Source organism: Palaemon carinicauda, chromosome 6, assembly GCF_036898095.1.
Source record: "Palaemon carinicauda isolate YSFRI2023 chromosome 6, ASM3689809v2, whole genome shotgun sequence".
In the NCBI taxonomy this organism is placed as follows: Eukaryota; Metazoa; Arthropoda; class Malacostraca; order Decapoda; family Palaemonidae; genus Palaemon; species Palaemon carinicauda.
The window spans coordinates 13,257,340-13,281,252 of NC_090730.1; the positions used below are offsets into that span (position 1 = coordinate 13,257,340).

General features: G+C 42.5%; 1 protein-coding gene across 1 annotated transcript in view; it reads right to left on the reverse strand.

The window, feature by feature from the left end:
- LOC137642430 (complex I assembly factor ACAD9, mitochondrial-like) overlaps positions 1 to 23,913 on the reverse strand; it is a 91,588-nt gene that overhangs the window by 12,258 nt on the left and 55,417 nt on the right. The window contains exons 8-10 of the mRNA XM_068374978.1: positions 19,662 to 19,873; positions 15,370 to 15,538; positions 9,523 to 9,762 (exon numbers count right to left, since the gene is read on the reverse strand). Of these exons, the coding sequence (XP_068231079.1) occupies positions 9,523 to 9,762; positions 15,370 to 15,538; positions 19,662 to 19,873 (621 nt within the window). The remainder of the gene's footprint in view (positions 1 to 9,522; positions 9,763 to 15,369; positions 15,539 to 19,661; positions 19,874 to 23,913) is intronic.

A 23,913-nucleotide genomic window follows, 5' to 3' on the forward strand; every position in this document is an offset into this window, starting at 1 on the left:
ACTGTCCCTAAGGTATGGCAATGGTCTCCCTCAAAAGTCCAAGTCCTTAAGGGATACCACACCGTGGATGAAGGAGTTATGATACACAGCATCCCCTTCCACTACTACTTTAACATTATTCCACCACCTATCTGATCCTAAGAGCAAGTACATCTCTGTACCCAAAAAATATGACCATGGATGACCATCAATCAGTTGAAAGTACAATCAGACCTCGTTAATCAGGATTCTTGCTTCGCGGTTTTGGTTTTTTGCAGCCAAGAAGAAAAAGGAAAAAAACTTCTTGTGATGATTGTTTACCCAACATTAAGAATTTGAATTCTAATACTTGGCAACAGCATTGGGATGACCAAGAACAATGCAATACATATTAAATAAAAATTCTCATAAAATCTGCGATAAAATTCAAGCTGGGGGATGATTTCAAATAGCTTGTGCACCTTTTATACTGGGAGCATTGCACGCCACTACCTATTTCTACACCCAACTGGTCCTAGTTCTCTCTGTACAGCGTGTATCCATTTACTGTGGTAAAAAATTAGTTATATTTGAAATAAACCAGATTTTGATTAAATTGGTGTTTCATTTAACTGTATCCAATAATAATGCATGTAATATTCACATTTTAGTGTCGTATTTTTAATTAAAAACAGCACAAATTTTTAAATAATTTGTATTTTTCCTAACATACTTACCTAGAACTACTTTCTTAGGAGTTACTGGTAACTCTTCCCAACCAACCAGAATTTTGTGTAGTTTACCCTATTCCCGTTTTCTATGGGGGCAAACTCAGGCGGAGTGATACGCGCCCTGAGGCGACCCGGGGTCGGAAAGCGTGCTAGCTCAGGTCGTGCTCCTCAGTAAGTTTCGTCGGAAAGGTTCTCCTCAGCCCTGCAGGGCCCTCGGGGAAGGATGGGTGGGCCATAACCCAAAAGAAGTTCTAGGTAAGTATGATAGGAAAAATACAAATTACTTAAAAATTTGTGATTTGTTCCAACACACAGTACTTACCTAGAACTACTTTCTTAGGAGGCTTAAACTTTAGGAGGTGGGAGTGTCCTGCAGGAACTAGGGATCGAAGGTTGGAAGCACAAGGGGGAAAGGAACCTAGATAGGAGACTAGGTTCCAACGACCACTACTAGAAAACTGTACGAAAATAGGGGAAACTACCCAAAAAACTATCTTAGTGTCTACGTGGCTTACCTCTGTACAAAACACTTCCGAGACGTATTCCTTAATGAAGACGTATCTCATGGCCGCTAAGGTCTTTTGAGTCACTTCTACGCAGGGAATTAAGGGCCAGGGGAAGGATGTTAAGGGGAAAGGTAAGGGATGAACGTTTGTCTCTTGGGCTTACCGCCCCCGGTTTCCCTGGGGCCATGACCTTAAATCTTTTGAAGGGCTGAAATGACCGGACCAAGGGCGAACCCGTCCAAGGATTTCCTTGAACAGTCCTTCAGGTAGTGGTCCGTGAACGTGGACTGTCTGGACCAGGTGCCCGCCTTCAGGATTTGGCTCACGGCCATGTTCTTTTCAAACGCTAGGGAGGTGCTAAGACCCCTAATATCATGAGGCCTTGGTTTGCCTGAGAGAGGGGTTCCTGAGACGTCGTAAGCCCTCTTGATCACTTGGCGTAGCCAGAAGGAGATTGAATTCTTGGAGACTGGCTTCTTCACACGTCCCGTCGAAACGAATAAACTCTTGATCTCAGGATGGAGCTTGGATGTGCTTTCCAGGTATTTCCTTACTGCTCTGACCGGACATAAGAGCAAGTCTTTAGGGTTGTCTGACCGAGGGATCGCTGGCACCGAAAAACCCTCAATCCGAGGATCCCAACAAGCCGGGTTCTGTGTTTTGGCCACAAAACTAGGGACGAACTTAAACGAAGCCTCACGCCACCCCTATGAGTGTGAGACCTCATACGATAGTCCGTGTAACTCGCTAACTCTCTTTGCCGAAGCCAGGGCCAACAGGAAGACTGTTTTGAGGGTGAGTTCCTTATCCAGGATGTCCTTAAGGGGCTCGAAGGGCGGTTCTGACAGGGCTTTGAGTACTCTAGCTAGGTCCCACTGCGGTACCCTCACCTCTTGTGGGGGACATGACTGCTCAAAACTCCTGATGAGCTTTGAGATGTGTCGGGAGGCTCCTAAATCAATGCCTTTTAGGAGGAAGACCTGACCTAATGCTGCACGTACCCCTTTTATGGCTGGAATGTAAGTGCCCACATCGTCTCTGAGGTACACCAGGAAGTCCGCTATGTCATGAATCGAAGCCCTCAAGACATCCTCGCCGCGGTCCTCGATGAGTACCCATCCTTCTTCAGGAGCCGCTCGATAACCTCCACGCGTGAAGGCAGAGGGACCGAGGGATTTCGGGAAACCTCTGGAAGTGGGACTGACGGAGGAGGTCTGGCCTGTCTGGAAGCGGCCAAGGAGGAAGAAGAGCTAGTTCTTTTAGGTCTGCGAACCACTCCCTCTCCGGCTACCAAGGCGCAACCAAAGTCATCTGGAGGTTGGCCGTTGCTCTCACTCTGTTGAGGACTTGCCTGATCATCCCGAAGGGAGGGAAGGCATACACATCGAGGCTGCCCCAAGGGTGTTGGAAGGCGTCCTCGAACGCCGCTGACGGATCTGGGACTGGAGAACAGAACACGGGGAGCTAGGCGTTCAGACGTGTGGCGAAAAGGTCCACTACCGGAGAGCCCCACTTCAGTATGACTGCTCGAGCTACTCCCGGGTGTAGAGTCCACTCTTAGCCTATCACCTGGCCTACTCTGCTGAGGCCGTCTGCCAGGACATTCTTCATTCCTGGGATGAACCTTGCTGTGAATTTGATCCCTTCTTTTGTAGCCCATTCTAGTAGTTCCGTTGATAGCGCGCATAGCTCCTTCGACTTTAGACCCCCTTGCTTCTTTACGTAGGCTACTACCGTGGCGTTGTCGCACATCAACGCCACGGTGTTCCCCCGGAGGAGGTGAACGAATTCTTGACTTGCCCTCAGCACGGCCATCATCTCTAGAATGTTTATGTGTCGCGTTGTTTCCACGCGGGACCATTTTCCTTTTGTCGACTTGTCGAGTAGGTGAGCCCCCAACCTTCCTTCAATGTGTCCGTGAACAACAGCACCTCCGGAGGGTCGGGTGCGAAGGGCATCCCCTTCTCGGTGTTCATTCTGTCGTCCCACCCCTGTAGGACTACCTTCGCTTCTGAGGAGACCGGAACCACCTTGTGGGGATTTCTTCCTTGGGTCCAGTGTTCCTTCAGGTTCCATTGCACTGCCCGGAGTTTGAGTCTCCCCTGTGGTACTAACTTCTCTAACGACACTAGGTGGCCTAGCAACTTCTACCAATCCTTGGCCCTCCTGGGTTGGTCCGTCAGGAAGGGTTGCAGAACTCGCTCCAGGTTTTCCAACCTCTCCAATGAGGGGAAGGCTCTACCTAAGCGGGTGTCCAGGACAATCCCCAAGTAGGTCATCCTGGTGGTGGGAATCAACTGGGACTTTTCTAAGTTGACTGTGATACCCAATTCTTTGCAGAGACGGAGCAACTTCACGCCTTGCTCCCTCAGTTCTTCCCTTGAGGCTGAAAGAAGCAACCAATCGTCCGGGTATCGGATCAGACGAATGCCCTGCTCGTGTGCCCATACGGAGACCGTCGTGAAAACTCTTGTAAACACTTGAGGGGCTGTCGACAGTCCGAAGCCAAGGGTCTTGAATTGCAGGACTTGGGTATCCCACTTTATCCTGAGAAACTTCCTGCTGGAGGGGTGAACGGGGATTTGAAAGTAAATGTCCTTGAGATCCAGGGACATCATGAAGTCCCCTTCCCTCAAGGCGGCCACCACTGTCCTCGCAGTGTCCATCTTGAAGTCGGTTTTTACCACAAACTTGTTGAGGGCCGACAGGTCTATTACTGGCCTCCACCCCACTGTTGTCTTCTCCACCAGGAAGAGCCTGCTGTAGAACCCCGGGCCGGGATCCTCGACTGGTTCCAACGCTCCCGTGGAGATCATGGACGACACCTGTTCTTGCAACGCCGCCCGTTTCAAGGGGTCCTTGGGTATCAACCACTCGGCCTGTAGGGCCGGAATGAGAGGGGGAGGTTCTGCTAGGAAGGGTAGTCTGTAACCTTCCCTCAGGACTGTCACTGTCCAGGGATCCGCACCGTAATCCCGCCATGCTTGCAAAGAGTGTTTGAGGCATCCCCCTACTTGAGGCTCCTGTAGGAGTAGGGGGCCTCTCCTACTATCTCCTTCTGGAGAAGCGGCCGGACCGACCTTTCCTTGAGTTGCCAAAGGACAGTCTAAAGGCCGACTGAGGGGTCATGTTACCCCTACAGGGGGGCTGTGTTGCTTGGAGCCAAGGGGCCGAAGGAGCCTCTCTTCTAGGTTGGGTAGGAGATGCACGGGATGAATGAGGGACGTCCACAGAGGGTCTCCTGTGCGCTGGTCGTCTCATGGGGGGAGGCCTATGCTCTCCCACGTCCTTCATTTTCCTCACCCTCTCCATCGTCTCTTCCACTAGCTTGAGGGGGAAGATCGACTCGTCCCACACCGAGGCATTCCTCAACTTCCTCGCTTCCCGGTCGGGGAGTTTCCTCACTAACTTGCTGAGGACTGTATCCCTCTTCCGCAGGACCCAATTGGTGGCCTGGGAGAGAGATTGATATGACAAAAACTTTAGGGCTTTGCCCCCTGAGCTGATCAACTCCTTCAATAAGGACTGGTTCTCTGGGAGGGAGAGATCATGTGATGACTGAAAACCTACCAAAGTGCAGGCCCACCAGTCTAACCAGGAGGACACATAAACCAAATCTTGAGCCATGTCCTCCATCATGGAAGTCTCCGTAGGGGAAAAGCACACTGGGGCCGTGGACGCCCTGTCTTCAGCGGCACCCTGGTTCAACGTGGTAATTGCTGACTCCACTGCGCGGGGCCCTCCACGACGACCTTCTGGCACGTAGAACCTCTTCTGCGTCCTTAGCCCAGGGAGCAGCTTCGAGGAACTTTGGCTCCTAGGGGCGTCTGCCAGGCCGGCCAAGAACTTATCTATGTGCTCCATACCAAGCTTGACATCAGGAGCTAGGGGTAGAGCTAAGGAGGGCTTCTGCTGCACAGGATTCTCCACAAGCCTACTGAGTCCGGAGAGCCATGTCTGTTCCGCCGCGGGCTTGGGCTCATCTAGCCGATAGTGCAGTCTTATGAGGGCCAATACCTTCCGATAGGAGATGTCATCCGAAGAGCACTCTCCTCCTTCTACCAGGGCCTCCGTCACCAGTCCCTCTGTACGAGTATCTTCGGTGACGGTGGGGGGGGGGGGGTAACGTTGGACGGGCCTGCCCGTGGCACAGGCGGACCCGCAGAGGCGAAGGTATCCGTCATGGGATTACCCTGCCCTGCCGGGGTTTCTCGTGTCAGTAGGATTATCCCGGGCCGCCGGGCGCCCTTGGTGCTTATTGAAGTCCGCCAAGGTGCCCGCGGCACCTTGGCATCTGGTGGAGCACCTCCCTCCGTAGGGTTGATGTAGCGGAGGCCTTCGTGGACTTAGGTGCGTCACGGGGGACTTGGTTCGACCTCCCTTGACGGGACTCTGGTCTGTAGGAGGAGAAGGAGGGGCTAGACGGTGGAGATGAAGCTCTAGGGAGCCAACTGGAAGCGGCCGGCTGTGGTAACATTAAACAACTCGCTCCGGGGTACCGTGATATTTACCCACTCCTTCGATCTACTGTACTCCGTTTAGCCTTCTTCTTGGAGGGTCTGGACTCCTCCTTGCTTTGTCTGGAATGGGAGCGGGACTACTTCTTCTTCCGGGACCTCTCCCGCTTCCTCTTCGTGGACTTGGTTCCGTCCTCCGACAACGATGAATCCGAGGACGAGGAGGCGGAGAGGGAATCTGCCGAATCGCCTGAGACGTCCAACGCAGCATGGGGAACTCCATGTCGAATCTCTGGTGTCGCAGGCTGAAGAAAGACGGGCGGGAGCGTTGACGAGGGCGATGGGGGAGAACGAGGCACCTTCTTACGGGCGAACCAATGATCAAACTCCTCTAGTCTAAAGGGTGACCTGAAGGGCGTCCTAGGGGGATCCCAAACGGCGGGGTCCGAATTAGACGAGCTTTCTTTCTCGGCGTCTCCCCTGGTGGCTGAAGCACCTGAAACACATACCCATGATGCTGGGGAAGAGGTAGCACCCGACTTCCCCAACATAGGGTCTTCAGTAGAGACGGGCCCTGCGGGCACCAGGACCTCGTCTCCCGAACACACTCCCGCACCTCCCTCAGGCCCCTCACATGCCTGAATAACACCAGAATCTTCCCCCACAGACAATTCAGACTCCTGGGGAAGTGCAATGGGCCGCTTCCCCGCAACGGACTTACCTCGTCCCCTACTCTGGGTAGGGGAAGATGGAAGGGAGCCCCGTTCCAACGAGGCATCTGGCGACACCAATGAAGAAGACACATTGGCTTTCTTGGGCGACTTCTTGGCCGCTTTCTTCTTCTTCGTGCCGTAAAGGACCCACTGGATCTCGCTCCAGGACTCGCACTCCGAACACGTGGTGGTAGGGGAGCACACCTTGCCCCTACATGACGAACACAGCGAGTGGGGGTCAACCTCGGGCTTGGAAAGGAAAGCCCCACAAGACTTCCCGGCCACAGGCCCAGGGCAACGGCGGGGATGCTCCATAACGCAACACTAAGACACCAAGAGACACAGGGACACAGAAGAAAGGATAAGAATATGGACACGTGGGAACCGCGTGGTAGACACAAAGGGTCGGGGGACACAAAGAGTCGCACTGGGTAAGAGAGAACGCGGCAAGATGGTAATCACGTCGCGACCAGAAACTTACTGAGGAGCACGACCTGAGCTAGCACACTTTCCGACCCTGGGTCGCCTCAGGGCGCGTATCACTCCGCCTGAGGTTGCCCCCATAGAAAACGGGAATAGGGTAAACTACACAAAATTCTGGTCGGTTGGGAAGAGTTACCAGTAACTCCTAAGAAAGTAGTTCTAGATAAGTACTCTGTGTTGGAACAAATAGCAAATTATAATCTCATGCATTGTTTAAATTCACATCAGCTGATCAAATCTTCGTAGACAGTCGTCAACCAATACTGTATTCACTTTCACGATATTATCCAACTGATATGACCATTCACTTTCACAGAATTACCTCACTGATATAACCTATCATACATATTAGTATGATATCTCCTTCACATTATTATTGTCCTTCACTAATCATTCTTAAACCCTTTCTTATCCCTCATTCCACATACAGTATTCCCATTCCTATTTTTCATTCCTTCTTTTCGCTTTTCCCAAATTCATTGATTTTGCTAATTTATTTGAATTAGCGTAGATTTGGCGGAGGTAATATGCAAGGAGAAGGAACTTCCCTACCGCCTCCCCCTGTTTCATCTCTTTGTCATATTGTTTTGTCCTTCTCTCTCACTTGTGTTTCACATAACTGTATCCAATAATAATGCATGTAATTTAGTATCGTATTTATGATTAAAAACATAGTGCATTATAATCTTATGCATTGTTTACATTCAAATCAGCTGATCAACCCTGCCTTGTCCATCATCAACCCCAATTTTCGGATTAAATAACTCCCTTATTATTAAGGCATGCTATTATTATTATTATTATTATTACTAGCCAAGCTACAACCCTAGTTGGAAAAGCAAGATGCTATAAGACCAAGGGCTCCAATAGGGAAATATAGCCCAGTGAGTTAAGGAAATAAGGTTATGATGAGAACAAATTAACAATAAATCATTCTAAAAACAGTAACAACATCAAAAGATATGTCATATATAAACTATTAACGGCAAAAACAAATATTTCATATTTTAGTACAGAAACAATTATATATTACTTGATCTACCATTTTCCAATTAGCATATTAATTCAAATAGTTTTATTTGGAATGCTTCTCTCATATTTTATTTACTTGTACTGTCTAGTTGAATCACATAAAATTAACCGAAGTTTCATTCATGTTGCCAATGAACAATATTTTATAGTTTTAAGCACTGTGGTGCTGGATTATAAAGCCTCAATAAACACTTAGCAAAGAAACAAAGTGTAGTATTTACTCGTGAAAATTCGCTTATCGCGCCTGTGTCTGTAACCTAACTATCGCGAATGACTAGGCCTGACTGTATCTCAGTCTAGAGATTATGTGCTTGTCAATCCACTCTTGGTTTGTTAACTCTACCTAGATTATGAACTTTCAAATACACAACATTGGTTGTAACACCTGGCTCATGATCGCTAACCGACCCTGAAAGTATCGGTGAGCAATTTCTTTATGGCACTGTGTGCATCACTTTAGGGAAAAGTCTATATCCCCATAAGAACGAGAAAGGTGGGCTCATACTTGTTTGACTAATCTCAAAGCTGCTACTTAGTGAGTGAGTACCATCACTTTCTCCTGAAGGGGGATAGTAATTGCTGTAAGTACCAAGGAGCTTTTAGCAAAAGCTGTCTTCTCAAGAAAAAAATGCCCACCAAACTGATTGTTAGAGGACAAAGAGAGAGGTTGAACTCTCCTCCTCTGTGCCAAAAATTCTTCGTTATCAGAGGAGTAATAGTCTGGGTGACTAATAGGGGCTTACAGCTTCCCGAGCCACAATACAAACCACTATACCTGAGGTTTTGTCACAAGGGAAGCACTGGGAAGACTCACAAGGATCACCATCAATGGAACACTGTCTGCACCAGGTGAACCCGCCAAGATAAAATCACTATCGGGCATGCAGGTTAGGTAGGGTTTAACTCCTTTTGAAATTTCTAGTTTCCTCCTGAGGCAGACACAATACCAAGAAGCAAGGAAAGCTACTCTTGGTGTACATTGTCTTTCTGATTTCAAGTGAGAATACTCCAAAGGGGAGGGGGGCTGCTTACAGTCGACCCTTCACAAAGGTACATGGCGTGGCGTTTTCAAGGTTTTGTTTCTCCTTTAAACAAAATTCACTTCACCACATGCTTAACTTTCATTAGACTTATACTTTAAAGTGAGATCACTCACAAAATAAATGAAAAACAAACACTTCACAAAATAACGTAAGAAAATACTTTACAATCGAGAGAGGAGTGCAGCACAAATATGTCTGCTGCGGCCAAAGACAAAAGTAGCTGTTATGTTATGTAGGGTTTCCCATTAGCTCCACCAGTCGTTAACCAATTCCTTGTTAACAATTCAACGAAAATTCCAGCGCAACTTTAGGCATATAAATTTTTTGAAAACGAACGGTTTACAAATGTGCGGTAACAAACATTGGTTTGTAGTGAAATTTTATACAGTATTGTTATAGAACTAATGTCTGCTCTTTACTTATCAACTCAATTTCTGACATGATAAGGAAAATATTTTAAAAATTATTCCCAAGTTCATAGATAACCTAAAGTCCAATGGAAAGGTTCCATTAAGCTCCAAGGTAAGTATTTACTAAAAAAAATTTATCAAACAGGCATAGAAAAAAAAAATTCTCAACAAAAAATTCAGACGACTTACCATGCCTTGCAAGAACAGTTTCAACAGCATACTGGAACCTCTTGACACTGAATTCTAAAGCATCTGCTCCAATCTTGAGAGTAGGATGCAAGTGACCTGCTATATTCAGATCCAATTTAGGGTTACCTTGGGTGTTTCTCATTCTTTCAATACCTTTGCCAATTGCAAATCCTGGATTCATCAAAGGATTGCGGAGCTTCTTTACCACTTCACGCAACTCTGCACCTGCATGCTGTAAACCTACAAAAAAAAAAATTAAATCCTGCCGTAAAAACTTCAACAACAAAGCCCCTATCATATCATATCAGACTTTGCTGAGGTGTCAACTAATTAAATAGTCATTATATGTCATATATTTGTATTTACTGTACATGATGCTATATTATGTTCAAGAGGAAACTAAATGGAAGCAATAGAGTGCTAAGAATAATAATAAGGTAATTGTATTTGCTTGCATTATAGAAATGAACATTTAACTAATAAGAATTTTTGTGATACTGTACTGTATAACCATTTACTTCTATACTACCTATGTTCATACTGTTTCTCTTTCAAAGCTGTTTAAATCTTATCTTTATTTTAAAATAAAAAAAAATTCCCATTTTCTTATCTTGCAAAATGCCCTACCCTCTGGTTAAGGATTAAATTTGTATGGAGATTAATGGAAACTATCAGGGCATGGGTACATGACATTTCCTAAGTCTTTTCAATCTCAAAGTTAAAATCAGATCATTAGCCTCTTGATATCACTAGTCAATGTAAAGGAGAAGGGGGGAGGGCATGTTATGAACATCAGCGAAGTATAGAAATAAATTCTGTGATTAAAATTAAGTTTATTTCTTTGAAACTCCTCTGATGTTCATATTCCTAACTCCCACACACTAATGTAGATGGGTCAAAAATGTTATAAAGATAGGAAAATAACAATATAAATTAGTATAATTCATCAATTACCCGAGACTGACCTAGTTCAATGGTAACCAATTATAAACTTAAGTAAACTCTTAAGTGAGTTACAAGATGGTTCCAAACATATTAACACTATAAAACTTTTCAAACTATACACTGCACTTACTATATTGGCCAACATTTTGAACTTTCTCATTGAGAAAATTAATTGTATAACGAAACAAATTTAAGCAAATTAAATCATCGTAAATTCTTACAGTATCTACACTATCCCTAATGTCCAATAATTTTTCAAGAATAGTCACAAATTTCAAAGTAATTTATATTTTACCTATCTATACAAACTTGAGTCTTGTAACAGGAGTATGACTTTGGCAAAGCTGGAAACTGCAGTTTAAATTTGAGCGAGGTGGTTCAAGTTGCTGACAGGTGAAGGGTAGGCCCCACTCACCCCAGACAGTGTAACCCTTACTTTGATCCTAACTCCTTCCATATGATAATGTACACTGCAGGTCAAAACATGCCAGATACAGGGTTGCATGCTTTACAAAAGATGTCATTTACAAATATAACCACATGTTAGTTAAAATCCTTAGATTATCCTCTCAAAACATGGTTGTATATCAAACCTATGGGATATTTCACTAAAAAAAAACAAAAAAACTTCTCCCCTTAATTAACCCCACCTACTTTCATCAGCCAACCAACTAGACTTTGTGATTCTAGCCTTTATTACTGATTATGTAAGGGCTATTAGAGTGAATTTTTATCTTACCATGTATAATCACACCTCTCTTTTTAGCCAAAGGAAACTTTATCAAGATGAAGCATTAATCTCCCCCGGATACCGCCAGCCTAAGAGATGTAGCTGCCTCCTCATCCACGCCACCACTCAAGATTCTAGTCTTTATTTGTGATTATATAAGGGCTACTTTAGTGTGTTTTTATGTTGTCATAAATAACCAAATTCACCCTCTTTAGCCAGTGGAAGCCTTCTCTAAGTAAGACATAAATATGTAACAGTTCTTCACCCCCCATCCCCACCCCCAAACAGAAACCTTTCAATGAATTAAAACTTATCAAGAGCTACTGTTTTCGTCCAAATCCATAAATAATGAACATACAGTATCTATTATTGGGGAACCCCCTAAAGTTAAGAGGTTTTTCCTCTTCGGCACTTAAGGATGAAGTAATCATTCTGCAATGACCACTTGTCCCCGACAACTGAGTTTGTTGGTGATTAAATTCCTCTTGCCTGGGATGAATCTCGCCGACAGTTCTACTGCATCGTCTAGTGCCTAAATGTGAGCCTGCTTTGCCAACTAACAGAGGTGCTGCAAAACAGTACATCCTAGTTTGTTGACATGAGCCACTACTGTAGTGTTGTTGCTCATCTATATTACAAAGTGACCTACCAGACGATGTCAGATGATTGCAGCACCAGAAGTGTTACTTTCCGTTCCAGCAGTTTGATGTGCAGGCCCTCCTCTTTGTTGGACTCACATCCAGTGGCAATCTGGTTCTTTAGGTGTGTTTCCCAGTGTTCCTTCGATGCATCCATACAGAAGCATCTCCGGAGGTCAATATTTCAAAGGGGTCCCTTCAAGAGGTTGGTATCTTTTCGACAATAGTCTAAGTTTACCCTTACTTCCTTTTCTATAAGAACTAGATGGTACAGTGGATTGTAGGCTGCTGACCAAAATCTCTTCAGGCACCAAAAAAGGGATTGTTGGTGTAGACACCCACGTGGCATGAGGTTTTCAAGGGAAGAAAGTTGCACCAATAGCTGTTGCTACACTCAAGCCAGATTGTGCTTGTGCAGGAGAGGTCGCACTACTCTCCTGATGGCTGAGTGGCATTTTAACATCATCTAATGTAATTGACTAACTACTTAAAACCTTCTCTGGATTTACCCCAGAACTAAAAATTTACTTCTACCTTTTGAACAGCTATCAAAACTCTTAAGAAAAGAAACAATTTGTGAAGAACATTCCTCAAATTAATAAAACAAAAAACCATCATGTTGTCAGCATGATTTCACAAAGTTGTCTGAACCACTTTCACTGGCATTCATACCAATTTCAGAAGACATCCCATATTACAACAATAAATATCCTAACCCCTTAGAAAGAAGCGATATGAATATCAGGAGAGTTTCATAAAAATAATACACTAAAATAGTGTTTTCACTAAATACAAAAGGAATATTTATACTGTATAGAAAAAAGGCAGATTTATATTGTATATGAGAAATTACTAAGCTGCTCAGTTTCTTAAAACTAATGACAGATTGCTTCTAGTAATGCTTTGTGTTAATATGTTTTTTTGCAAAAAAAATATTTTCATTTAAAAGATATCCTCAAAATTTCTAACACTATGGGGTACTGATATACATCTATTAGCATTTGAAGAAATTCAAGTTAAGATCATAGATTGGTCAAGATAGAATAGTGAGGCAGGCATTTCTTTTATTCAATAATTAGCTGCAGTTTGGTAATTTTAAATATGAAGTAAAATTTATTGTTTTTATATAAAACGTAAAAGAATTAATGAAAGATACCAGTGATCGCCTCATAGCATTAGAAGACGAAAGAAAATATATTGGTGAGAGATGACCTATCAACAAGAACAGCAGGATGAATGAGAGGCTCCCTAATAGATATTTACTTTGTTACTGTAATCATTATAATACAAATTCATTACAGTCAGACCTCGTTAGTCGCAGTTTCTTGCTTCGCAGTTCCGTTTTTTCGCAGCCGAGGAAAAAAAAATATTTGATTTCTAATAGTTGGCAACATCATTGGGATGGCCAAGAACAATGCAATACCTATTAAATAAAAATTCTCATAAAAATTGCAATAAAATACAAGCTGGGCCATGATTTCAAATAGCCTGCACTCCTTTACACTGGGAGTGCTGCGCGGCACTACCTATCTCTACACCCAGATGGTCCTAGCTCTCTCTCTACAGTATGTATCCATTTACGGTGGTAAAAAATTACACCTATATTTGAAATAAACTGGATTTTGATTAAACTGGTGTTTCACTTAACTGTATCCAATAATAATGCATGTAATATTCACATTTTAGTATTGTATTTATAATAAAAAACATAACCAATTATAATCACATGCATTTTTTACATTTAAATCAGCTGATCAAATCTACATAGTCCGTCGTCAATCTATATTCACTTTCACGATATTATCCAACTGATATGACAATTAACTTTTACAGAATTACCTCTGATATAACCTATCATGCATATTAGTATGATATCTCCTTCACTTATTATTATATCCTTAACCCTTTTCCCAATTACTTCCCAAATTCCTTTCATACATTTACTTTGTTCTCCCACACACATCTACAATGTATCTATACAACTCTTTTTGATTCTCATTATTTTTCACAATTTCAATCATCTGTTTTCTTGCATTCATTCGTTATTTTCATCTTATTAATAAATCTAAACCTCTTTCTTATCAATCATTCCACATATTCCCATTCCTATTTTTCATTCCGTCTTCTCGCATTTCCCAAATTCATTGATTTCGCTAATTTATCAGAATTAGTGTAGATGTGGCGGAGGAAATGTGCAAGGAGAAGGAACTTGGCTACTCGGCCCCTCCTGTCTTGTTTCTTTGTCATATTGTTTCGTCTTTCTCTTCCCCTGTTGTTTCCCTTAAGTGTATCCAATAATAATGCATGTAATATTCGCATTTCAGGATCGTATTTATAATTAAAAACATAGCAAATTATAATTTCATGCATTTTTTACATTCAAATCAGCAGATCAACCATCCCTAGTCAGTCGTCAACCTCAATTTTCTAATCAAATAACAATAGAGGGATATTTCATATTTACTAAAAGAAATAGTTATTACTTGATCTATCATTTTCAAATTAGCATATTAATTCCAAAAATTTTATTTGAAATGCTTCCCTCATATTTTATTTACTTGTACTGTGAGTTGACATAGCAAAGAAACAAAGATTTAATTTATATATATATATAAGAGAGAGAGAGAGAGAGAGAGAGAGAGAGAGAGAGAGAGAGAGAGAGAGAGAGAGAGAGAGAGAGAGAGAGAGAGAGAGAGAGAGAGAGAGAAAAAAGTTGTCATGCTTCTAGAGTAGCGGTGTAGGCTACGAGCCTTGAACGAAAACATGCAACACTTACAGTAAGTACAGTACAGTTAAGCTGTACTGTAGTAATATTACAGTAATATACACTCAGTATCAGTGAGTATTAGGTTATAGTACAGTATTACTAGATAGGAACAACTTTTTTTATACAGAACAGTAAGGGGATAATGATGACTCGGTAAACTTTACCTTAGCACAATACTGTTCTGTAACCTTATGTAGTGCACCTGTGTGCAAATGTACTGTACACTGTACATATGATTATATACTGTTGTAGAAACCAAACTAAAACAATATTAGGCAGTATTTACTGTGTTAATCATTAACTCAGGCTCCCGCTCGTGCCAAGGAGCAGTGACTTTTTAGGTTAGGAGTTAGCCGACCCTTGTGCAGTATTGATTTGCAAAAATTCGCTTATCGCGTTTGTGTCTGTAACCTAACGATCGCGAATAACGAGGCTTGACTGTATTTGCTTTACTTTGTAAAGCCTTATCCCTGTCGTAGCAAAACTTTATGGACTAGTCCTGTAGCACAATTTTAAGTATCACCAAAATCAGTGTTTATTTATGTGTCAAATTATTTCTTAAGGGCTTATAACAATAGCAATAAAGTATATACTCTGAATAAAACACTACCATACATAAATTAAAGGGATAATATCCAGATAACAATTCATGTTTGTTAGGTGCATATTTAGCATATCATAACCAATATCTCTTATAAGAACTACAGTATGATATTCTATTTTGAGAAATCTTAAGATTTAGCAACTACAGCATAGACAAAACTTACCATTTAATGCAATGAACATACGAAGAATCTCGTTGGTACCCTCAAAGATGAGTAGAATACGAGCATCCCTAAGATATCGTTCAAAGGGAAATGCTCTCATGAAACCAAGACCGCCCATTATCTGCAAACACTCAGATCCCCATTTCCAAGCTCCCTCTGAGCTGAAGACCTAGAAAAGATAAGTATTACACCTTTAAACATTTTAATTAAACAGTACCACTAAGGTAATATACAGTAATCAATCCTTTTTTTCACAGCCTGAAGGTCTAGTTTTTGATTAATCATATGTACTGTATATACTGTCCAAAAGAAATATTTTTCTAACAAAACTAATTTTTTAAATAAACTCCCCAACAAAAACATTTTCCTAACAAAACTAATTTTTCAAATAAAACTGCAAGTGTTGAGACGTGTGCAGTGTTTCCTCGGGCCCTACATTGGCTAACTGGATCACTTATTGTGTGGTCTGAACCAGTCGTTAAAATTCAGTGATTGTTTGACAGAAACTTTGAATAAAAGTAATTAGTTTATACTGGGCATTTTTTTTATTGGTTTCATAACCAATCCATTACTTTTACATAGCCTGAATAGCAACTCAGAAATGCTAGGGCTAAGCTGTTACCATTCAAATGCATATACAATTGCATCTGTATGAACAAATGTTAACTTCTGAACAAGAATCAACCTGTTTGGTTAAAATCCTGGGATGTCTAAACACTCACACCACTTGGGAGCAGTGAGGACTCCAATCCACTTTCTATGGCACTATTTTCAGACTATAGTCTAGGAGTTTGTCTATGACAGGTGGATGTGGAAGAACTTGTATTTGGATACAATGTCTGTTATATAAGGCAATTAAATTGTAGGGTTTACATTACTATCCATAATTCCCCTCATTGAAAAGATGGAGGAATGAACACTTCTATTGTTTCAATCACAATAAAAAGGTACTCAGTAATAGTAATTGTTCAGTGGCTACCTTCCTCTTGGTAAGGGCAGAAGAGAGACTTTATGTTGAGCAGCTCTTCCATGAGAGACACTCAAAAATTAAACTGTTGCTCTCTAGTGCCATAGCCTCTGTACCACACTCTTCCACTGCCTTGAGGTAGAGATCTCTGGCTTGAAGGGACACTCGGGCACACATTCTATCTTGTTTCTCTTCCACTAGTTATTTTGAAGTTTTTATAGTTTATATATTAAAGAAGTCCACCAGTTTCTCTATGGGAAAACAGGTTAAACTTTCCCTTCAAAAGTTTGTCACAAGGCTGAATAAAACTATTGCCTTTCCTGACATTGACAACAGAAGAGGCCAACTGAGAAGAATATGAGGGAAGGGTACTAGGGCTAGGGGGAAGAGGTTCAGCCAACTTCCTAGACATCGAGGAAGACCCCAAAGGAGAAGAGTCATGCTTAGACTTCTTTCTTCTGCTGTACACCTGCCACTGGGATGAGCCACTCCCTTCGTTCCTTACAAGGAGACGCTTGTGAGCAATTATTACCCCTGCAGGATGGACACAAGGAATGAGGATCAACCAATGACCTGCTCGTGAAGACACAGCAGCTACAATCGGTAACTCCGGGCCAAGTCAGCATGTTTACTTTCTGTTTCTTCATCACTCATATGCTTCGCAGACACTGAAAAGAAAAAGGTTACAGTGCCAAGAGTTCATCAGTACGCATGAGAGGCTAAAATCAAAGTGGCTACTCAGTGAGCCAGTAGTGGGGCGGAACTTTTCCGCCGCGTGCCGGTAACTACAGACACTTCGTTAAAATTTTAACAACAGTTTTCTAGATTTGTTGAAATCATACTCCTATTAAAGGACACAGGTTTGTATTCGTGTAGGAACAAACGAGAGTAGTTGTTTGCAAAATATCTTGAATTGGAGGAAGTATGCACACTTACCAAACTATATAGTGCATAAGTTCTACACCAAGTAGGAATGTCAGAAGATGGATTATAAAGATGTGGATGATTCATCAAATCAATATCCAATTGACAAAGTAAAACTTTTACCTGCTGTTATAACAAATTTTAAAAAGATCAAATCCAGAAAATTAATCATCATGACTGGAAGCAGGCATGAGGTTGGTAGCAGGAGACTAGGCAGAAATGAAGCTATGCAGCAACTTGGTAAAGGAAGAACATTTGGCATAAGCATGGTAAACAAAAGAACCACGGCTGGACACATAAGAAATTGAAAGGTGTCTCATGGGGGTGGCATCTCCTGCCTCGATCTCCTACATCTCTTAGTCACTTTGACTGGGAAGGTACCCAAGTTCTCCCACAGGGGATCAGGCTTGTCTAACACCAAGAGAGGGATAGCCACGGGTTGGTTAAAGGTCCCTGATGATCGGGCTGGAGCAGAGTTTATGACAGCTTGCTTTACACCCTTCACAAGCTCTTCAAACTATGGCACATCCTTCGCGAATGAAGGGGCAGTCGTAAGAGACCTTGGCAAGCTGTGTTCATAAGCACGCTGGTCACCACCAATCACTTCTCTCGGAGAGCAAACTGAGGTACACATGCACGCCCCCACAGTAGCACTCGCATTCTGAGAAGTGAACAGACCTATATTTCCTAAGCACGAACTGGTGCGTGTCTACTCCTAAACTACGAACTGCTCATTTGCAAACTGGAATATTGCAAAAAGGCACACGAACACTTGCAGGTAGTTCGTGAATTACCTTGCAAAAGCTGAAAGTACTCAGATCGCAAGTCAAGGTTGGCTTGTCTGCGAACGCATGCGACCGTCACTCGTGAACATAAAAACAAGCTGGGGCTTCCCCCAAGGGGATACCCATCCGAGGAAAGACCCTGGAGAGTCTAGCGCTTGCAAGACTGGCAGAGAATCGTAGTGCTTTGATGGCCCAGTGAAAAGGAGCTGCGATTACAGGGAGTCGGTAGCCACGATCACCTGGGCAGCTCACACTCGTTTATGAGGTAATCAAGGGTGGGACCACTCTCTTGAGGAAGCCCTCTCACACTGGCAAGAAGGGCGATCAACTCTGTAAGGCAGAGAAACACCAGGTTTCTCCTGCTAAGCAGACTCAGTGTGTATGCTTACCACGAGTGGGATTACATGCCTGGCTGGAACTACGTGGAGAAACCCATCTGCAACTCCTTGGGTGGGAGAGGAGCTGTGGAGGAAGCATTGGCATGGGACACGAAACCAGCTTTTCCTACTAGGGTTGTAGCTTGGCTAGTAATAATAATAATAACCCCTGAAGGGCAACTGTGCACTCCTGCAGTGCCCCAAGCTTCAGCACCTCCACAAGTCATTCCTTCGTGGGAGACCCCGAAAGCCACAAGGAAGGCTACAAATGGCGTAAAGCATCATAAGAGCTATACTACACATAGGTGGCAGGCGCCACCACTTCGTTAGGGGAAGTGACGGGGTCCCCAGGCATGAAAGTTGTCGGATAGTTAAATGATCATCACTCTTGCTCATCTATCCTCCAGAGGAAGCACAATGAGCAGAGTCAACAGGAAGAGTACGAATACGAGGCACTGGAGAAAGAAGTCCGGATTTATTGAGAAAGATCCCGAGGGAGAAAGGGAGAAGAATCCCTTTTAGACTTCTTCCGCCGCCTATCGTACCACTCCCACTGGGAGGATGATCACTCCTGACACTCGTCACAGGGACAAGCGTGGATGCAGGAGTGTCATCTACACGCAGGTTTAAGTCAGTGAGTAACCATCTCCACAACAGTCACGTATATGCCAGGGCAAACCTGCATCGTGGCAGTCCTCAAAGACCACACACCCCTGCAAAAGAAAATTTTTTTTAAGTTTTTCAGCCCGGTAATTAAAAGGGTTTACGTGAGAGCAAGAGAGCCTGTCTTCACTCTACCAAGCCATAAACAAGTGACATATATCACTGGGTGAGAGGGGTGGCCGGTTTACCCCACCACTACCCCAGCCAACTAGCAGAGGGTCGTTGACACCTCGCGTAAAAGTTTACGGCAAGATTCCAGCTACGTAATGTACACTGAAAAAATATATCCTTAATAAAGAGCGAAGGGTATGTATTTGTGTAGGTACAAATAAATGCAGTAACCATCAAAATTTTGAGCATATATTTTGATCATCTAAGGAACACTTAAAAGGTGGATCAATAAAGTCAGTAGTTACTTACAAACAAAAATAACGGGATGAAATAAGTGATCCAGCCATGAGAATAATATCAGTAACCTTTCATTTTCAAAATGAATGCTTACAGAGAGGCTTTGTAGACTTCTCATTCTATTAAAAATTTAGACTATAAGAAATCTTTAAAATGTTACATACTTACTTTTACAATAGCAGCCTCAACTGAACAGTCTGGGCTGTCATAGGCATCCAGTGTTCCAGCAGTTAAATATGCCATAGACTCCATGGCATAAATGCAAACCGCCATACGACCAATCTTTTCCTTAATAAGGCCAAATTCGGTTAAGCTAAGCCCAAACTGTTTTCGAGTTGAAGCATGCTCTAATGCCCAACACATCACTTTCCTCAAGATACCTGTAAATTGAGAAAATATTCTCTAAATTACTGGAAATAATTCATATCTTGAAAGCTCATGCAAAAAATACCTAACGATAGAGTAAGGAAAAAAAATTGTATCTCTAAATACTAAAAATATACAGGATGAATTACAGTCAGGCCTACAGTATGTTTTGTGGATTTCATCTTTGCAATTCTAATCATGCACGTTTACATCCGCATAGTATTTCTAATAAAATTTTAAATCTTGGCGGATTTTCCCAGCGTCATCTCGGTTAGGATTGCTATGAAGTACAACGTTCTAGTTTCACCACTACTCTTTCTTTTTTACCTCTTCTATTGTACTGTATACTGTATATTAAAGTTGTAATAACATAATAGTATCCAGAGTAGAATTGATAATACTAACAACAGTAATAAATATGACAGTAAAATTGTAATGAAAAACAAATACAAAAATAACTTTAATAGCTTTATAGCTAAGACATTTAAACTATTCAGTGAAAAACCCATTCCCCTGCAATTCTAAAAATGAAGATTAGAAGAAGCTTATACACACAATACAGTATATTTTAAGTAATATTTTATAATGTAAAATGCATCATGAAAAAGGGCAAAATTGAAAGTAATTTGTATTTTTCCTAACTATATAAACCTTCAACTCTTTACATTGGATATATTTAAATCCTGTGAGACATCATCAAAGAGATGTAGCTGGGGGGAGAGTGACTGCTCCCCGCACTCTAGTTTTGGGGTGTTTGAATGTGCGTGGATGTAGTACGATAGAGAGTAAAAGATGTGAGATTGGAAGTATGTTTAGAAGTAGAAGGATGGATGTATTGGCCTTGTGTGAGACAAAGATGAAAGGAAAGGGTGAAGTGATGTTTGGTGAAATGTCTGGTAGAGTGTCTGGTATTGAAAGGGGAAGAGCGAGAGAGGGTGTGGCTTTATTGCTGAGTGAATGGATGACAGGTAAAGTAGTGGAATGGAAGTAGATATCATCTAGGTTAATGTGGGTAAGGGTTAGGTTGGGTAGGGAATGTTGGGCGTTTGTCAGTGCGTATGGGCCACGTAATGAGAAAAGTGAAGAAGAGCGGAATGAGTTCTGGAATGAATTAACTAGGTGTGTAGGTGTGTAGAAGGACTGGGTAGAAGGAATTATGTAGTTGTCATGGGTGACTTAAATGCTAGAGTGGGCGCTGGAGAGGTAGGTGTCATTGGGAAGTATGGCGCCAGGTGAAAATGAGAGTGGTGAGAGACTGGTAGATATGTGTGTTGAGCAAGAGATGGTGATAAATAATAGCTTTTTCAAAAAGAAAGATAAAAATAAGTATACATGGGTAAGAGTGGCAAATGGAAGAGTAGTAGAAAGGGCATTAATGGATTATGTGTTGATAACTAAAAGAATGTTTGGAAGATTGAAAGACGTGCACGTGTTTAGGGGTATGGCTAACGGTATGTCTGATCATTTTTTGGTGGAAGGAAAATTAGTTGTAGCAAAAGAGTGGGGGAATAGAGTAGGTGGATGTAAAAGGGAGCTAGTGAGGGTTGAAGAGCTAATAAAACCGGGGGTAAAAAGTAAATATCAGGAAAGGTTGAAAATGGCATATGACGAGGTGAGAGTAAGAGAAACTGGTAATTTAGAGGAGGAGTGGAAGTTAGCAAAAGAAAATTTTGTTGGGATTGCAAGTGATGTATGTGGCAAGAAGGTTGTTGAAGGCAGCATGAGGAAAGGCAGTGAATGGTGGAATGAAGGAGTGAAGGTAAAAGTGGAAGAGAAAAAGAGGGCTTTTGGAGAATGGCTGCAGAGTAATAGTATAAAGTATGAAAAATATAGAGAGAAAAATGTGGAAGTAAAGCGCAAGGTACGTGAGGCAAAGAGGGCAGGTGACCTGAGGTGGGGTCAGGGACTGGGTCAGTCATATGAAGAGAAGAAGAAGTTTTGGAAAGAAGTGAAGAGAGTAAGGAAGGCTGGCGCAAGAATTGAAGAGACAGTGAAAAATGGAAATGGAAGGTTGTTAAAAGGAGAGGAGGCAAGGAAAAGGTGGGCGGAATATTTTGAAAGTTTGCTGAATGTTGAGGATAATAGGGAGGCAGATATAATTGCTGTTCCAGGTGTTGAGGTGTCAGTGATGGGAGATGAGAATGAGAGAGATTACAATAGAGGAAGTGAGGAGAGCACTAGATGAAACGAGAGTAGGAAAAGCATCTGGTATGGATGGTGTGAAAGCTGAGATGTTGAAGGAAGGGGGTGTGACTGTACTTGAATGGTTGGTGAGATTGTTTAATATGTGTTTTGTGTTGTCAATGGTACCAGTAGATTGGGTTTGTGCATGTATTGTACCACTATATAAGGGTAAGGGAGATGTGCATGAGTGTTGTAATTCAAGAGGTATTAGTTTGTTGAGTGTAGTTGGAAAAGTGTATGGTAGAGTAATGATTAATAGGATTAAGGATAAAAAAGAGAATGCAATCTTGGAAGTACAGGGTGGTTTTAGAAGAGGTAGGGGTTGTATGAATCATATTTTTACAGTTAGGCAGATATGCGAGAAATATTTAGCAAAAGGTAAGGTAGTGTGTGTTGCGTTTATGGATCTGGAGAAAGCATATGATAGAGTTGATAGGGAAGCAATGTGGAATGTGATGAGGTTATATGGAGTTGGTGGAAGGTTGTTGCAAGCAGTGAAAAGTTTCTACAAAGGTAGTAAAGCGTGTGTTAGAATAGGAAATGAAGTGAGCGATTGGTTTCCGGTGAGAGTGGGGCTGAGACAGGGATGTGTGATGTCGCCGTGGTTGTTTAACTTGTATGTTGATGGAGTGGTGAGAGAGGTGAATGCTCAAGTGCTTGGACGAGGATTAAAACTGGTAGGCGAGAATGATCATGAATGGGAGGTAAACCAGTTGTTGTTTGCGGATGATACTGTACTGGTAGCAGACACAGAAGAGAAGCTTGACCGACTAGTGACAGAATTTGGAAGGGTGTGTGAGAGAAGGAAGTTGAGAGTTAATGTGGGTAAGAGTAAGGTTATGAGATGTACGAGAAGGGAAGGTGGTGCAAGGTTGAATGTCATGTTGAATGGAGAGTTACTTGAGGAGGTGGATCAGTTTAAGTACTTGGGGTCTGTTGTTGCAGCAAATGGTGGAGTGGAAGCAGATGTACGTCAGAGAGTGAATGAAGGTTGCAAAGTGTTGGGGGCAGTTAAGGGAGTAGAATGCGAAGATGGCCATTGGGAACAAGACGCTCCAGGGAGGTCAAGTGCCCCTACAGGCAAGGCCACCAATGTCATGGTAGCCATTCTTGCATCAGAAAGGGGTGAGCTGCCCGCTTTGTCTCTATTCTGCTTTTGAATGGAAAGACTTTACCTAGCTGGGTGTTTATTTGTATCCTATTCTTTACATATTTTCCTCTGCCTCATATACCTGACAACACTGAGATTACCAAACAATTCTTCTTACTGCACTGTAATTGTAAGGGTAGAAGAGACTCTTTAGCTATAATAAGCAGATCTTCTAGGAGAAGGAAACTCCAAAATCAAACCATTGTTCTCTATTCTTGGGTAGTGCCATAGCCTCTATACCATGGTCTTCCACTGTCTTGGGCTAGAGTTCTCCTGCTTAAGGGTACACTCAGGCACGCTGTTCTGTTTTGTTTTTCTTTCTCTTGTTTGGTAAAGTTTTTATAGTTTATATAGATGTTTGTTTTAATGTTGTTGCTCTTAAAATATTTTATTTTTCTTTGTTTCCTTTCCTCACTAAGCTGTTTTCCCTGTTGGAGCCCCTGGGCTTGTAGCATCCTGCTTTTCTAACTAGGATTGTAGCTTAGCAAATAATAATAATAATAATAATATACAGTACTAGTTTCTGAGATTGTTCCAGAGAGGGCTTCTTGTGGTGTACAAAGATCCCCAGATCGGAGCAAAACTCGAGAAGCCTGTCTCGATGTAAGAGAAGGGTCTCTATATAGATTGCTAGAATCAGCCAACCATCTAGGTATTGTAATAGAGGAACACCAAGGGGCTGTGGACAGGCCAAAGCATAGCACTTTGAACTGGTATATT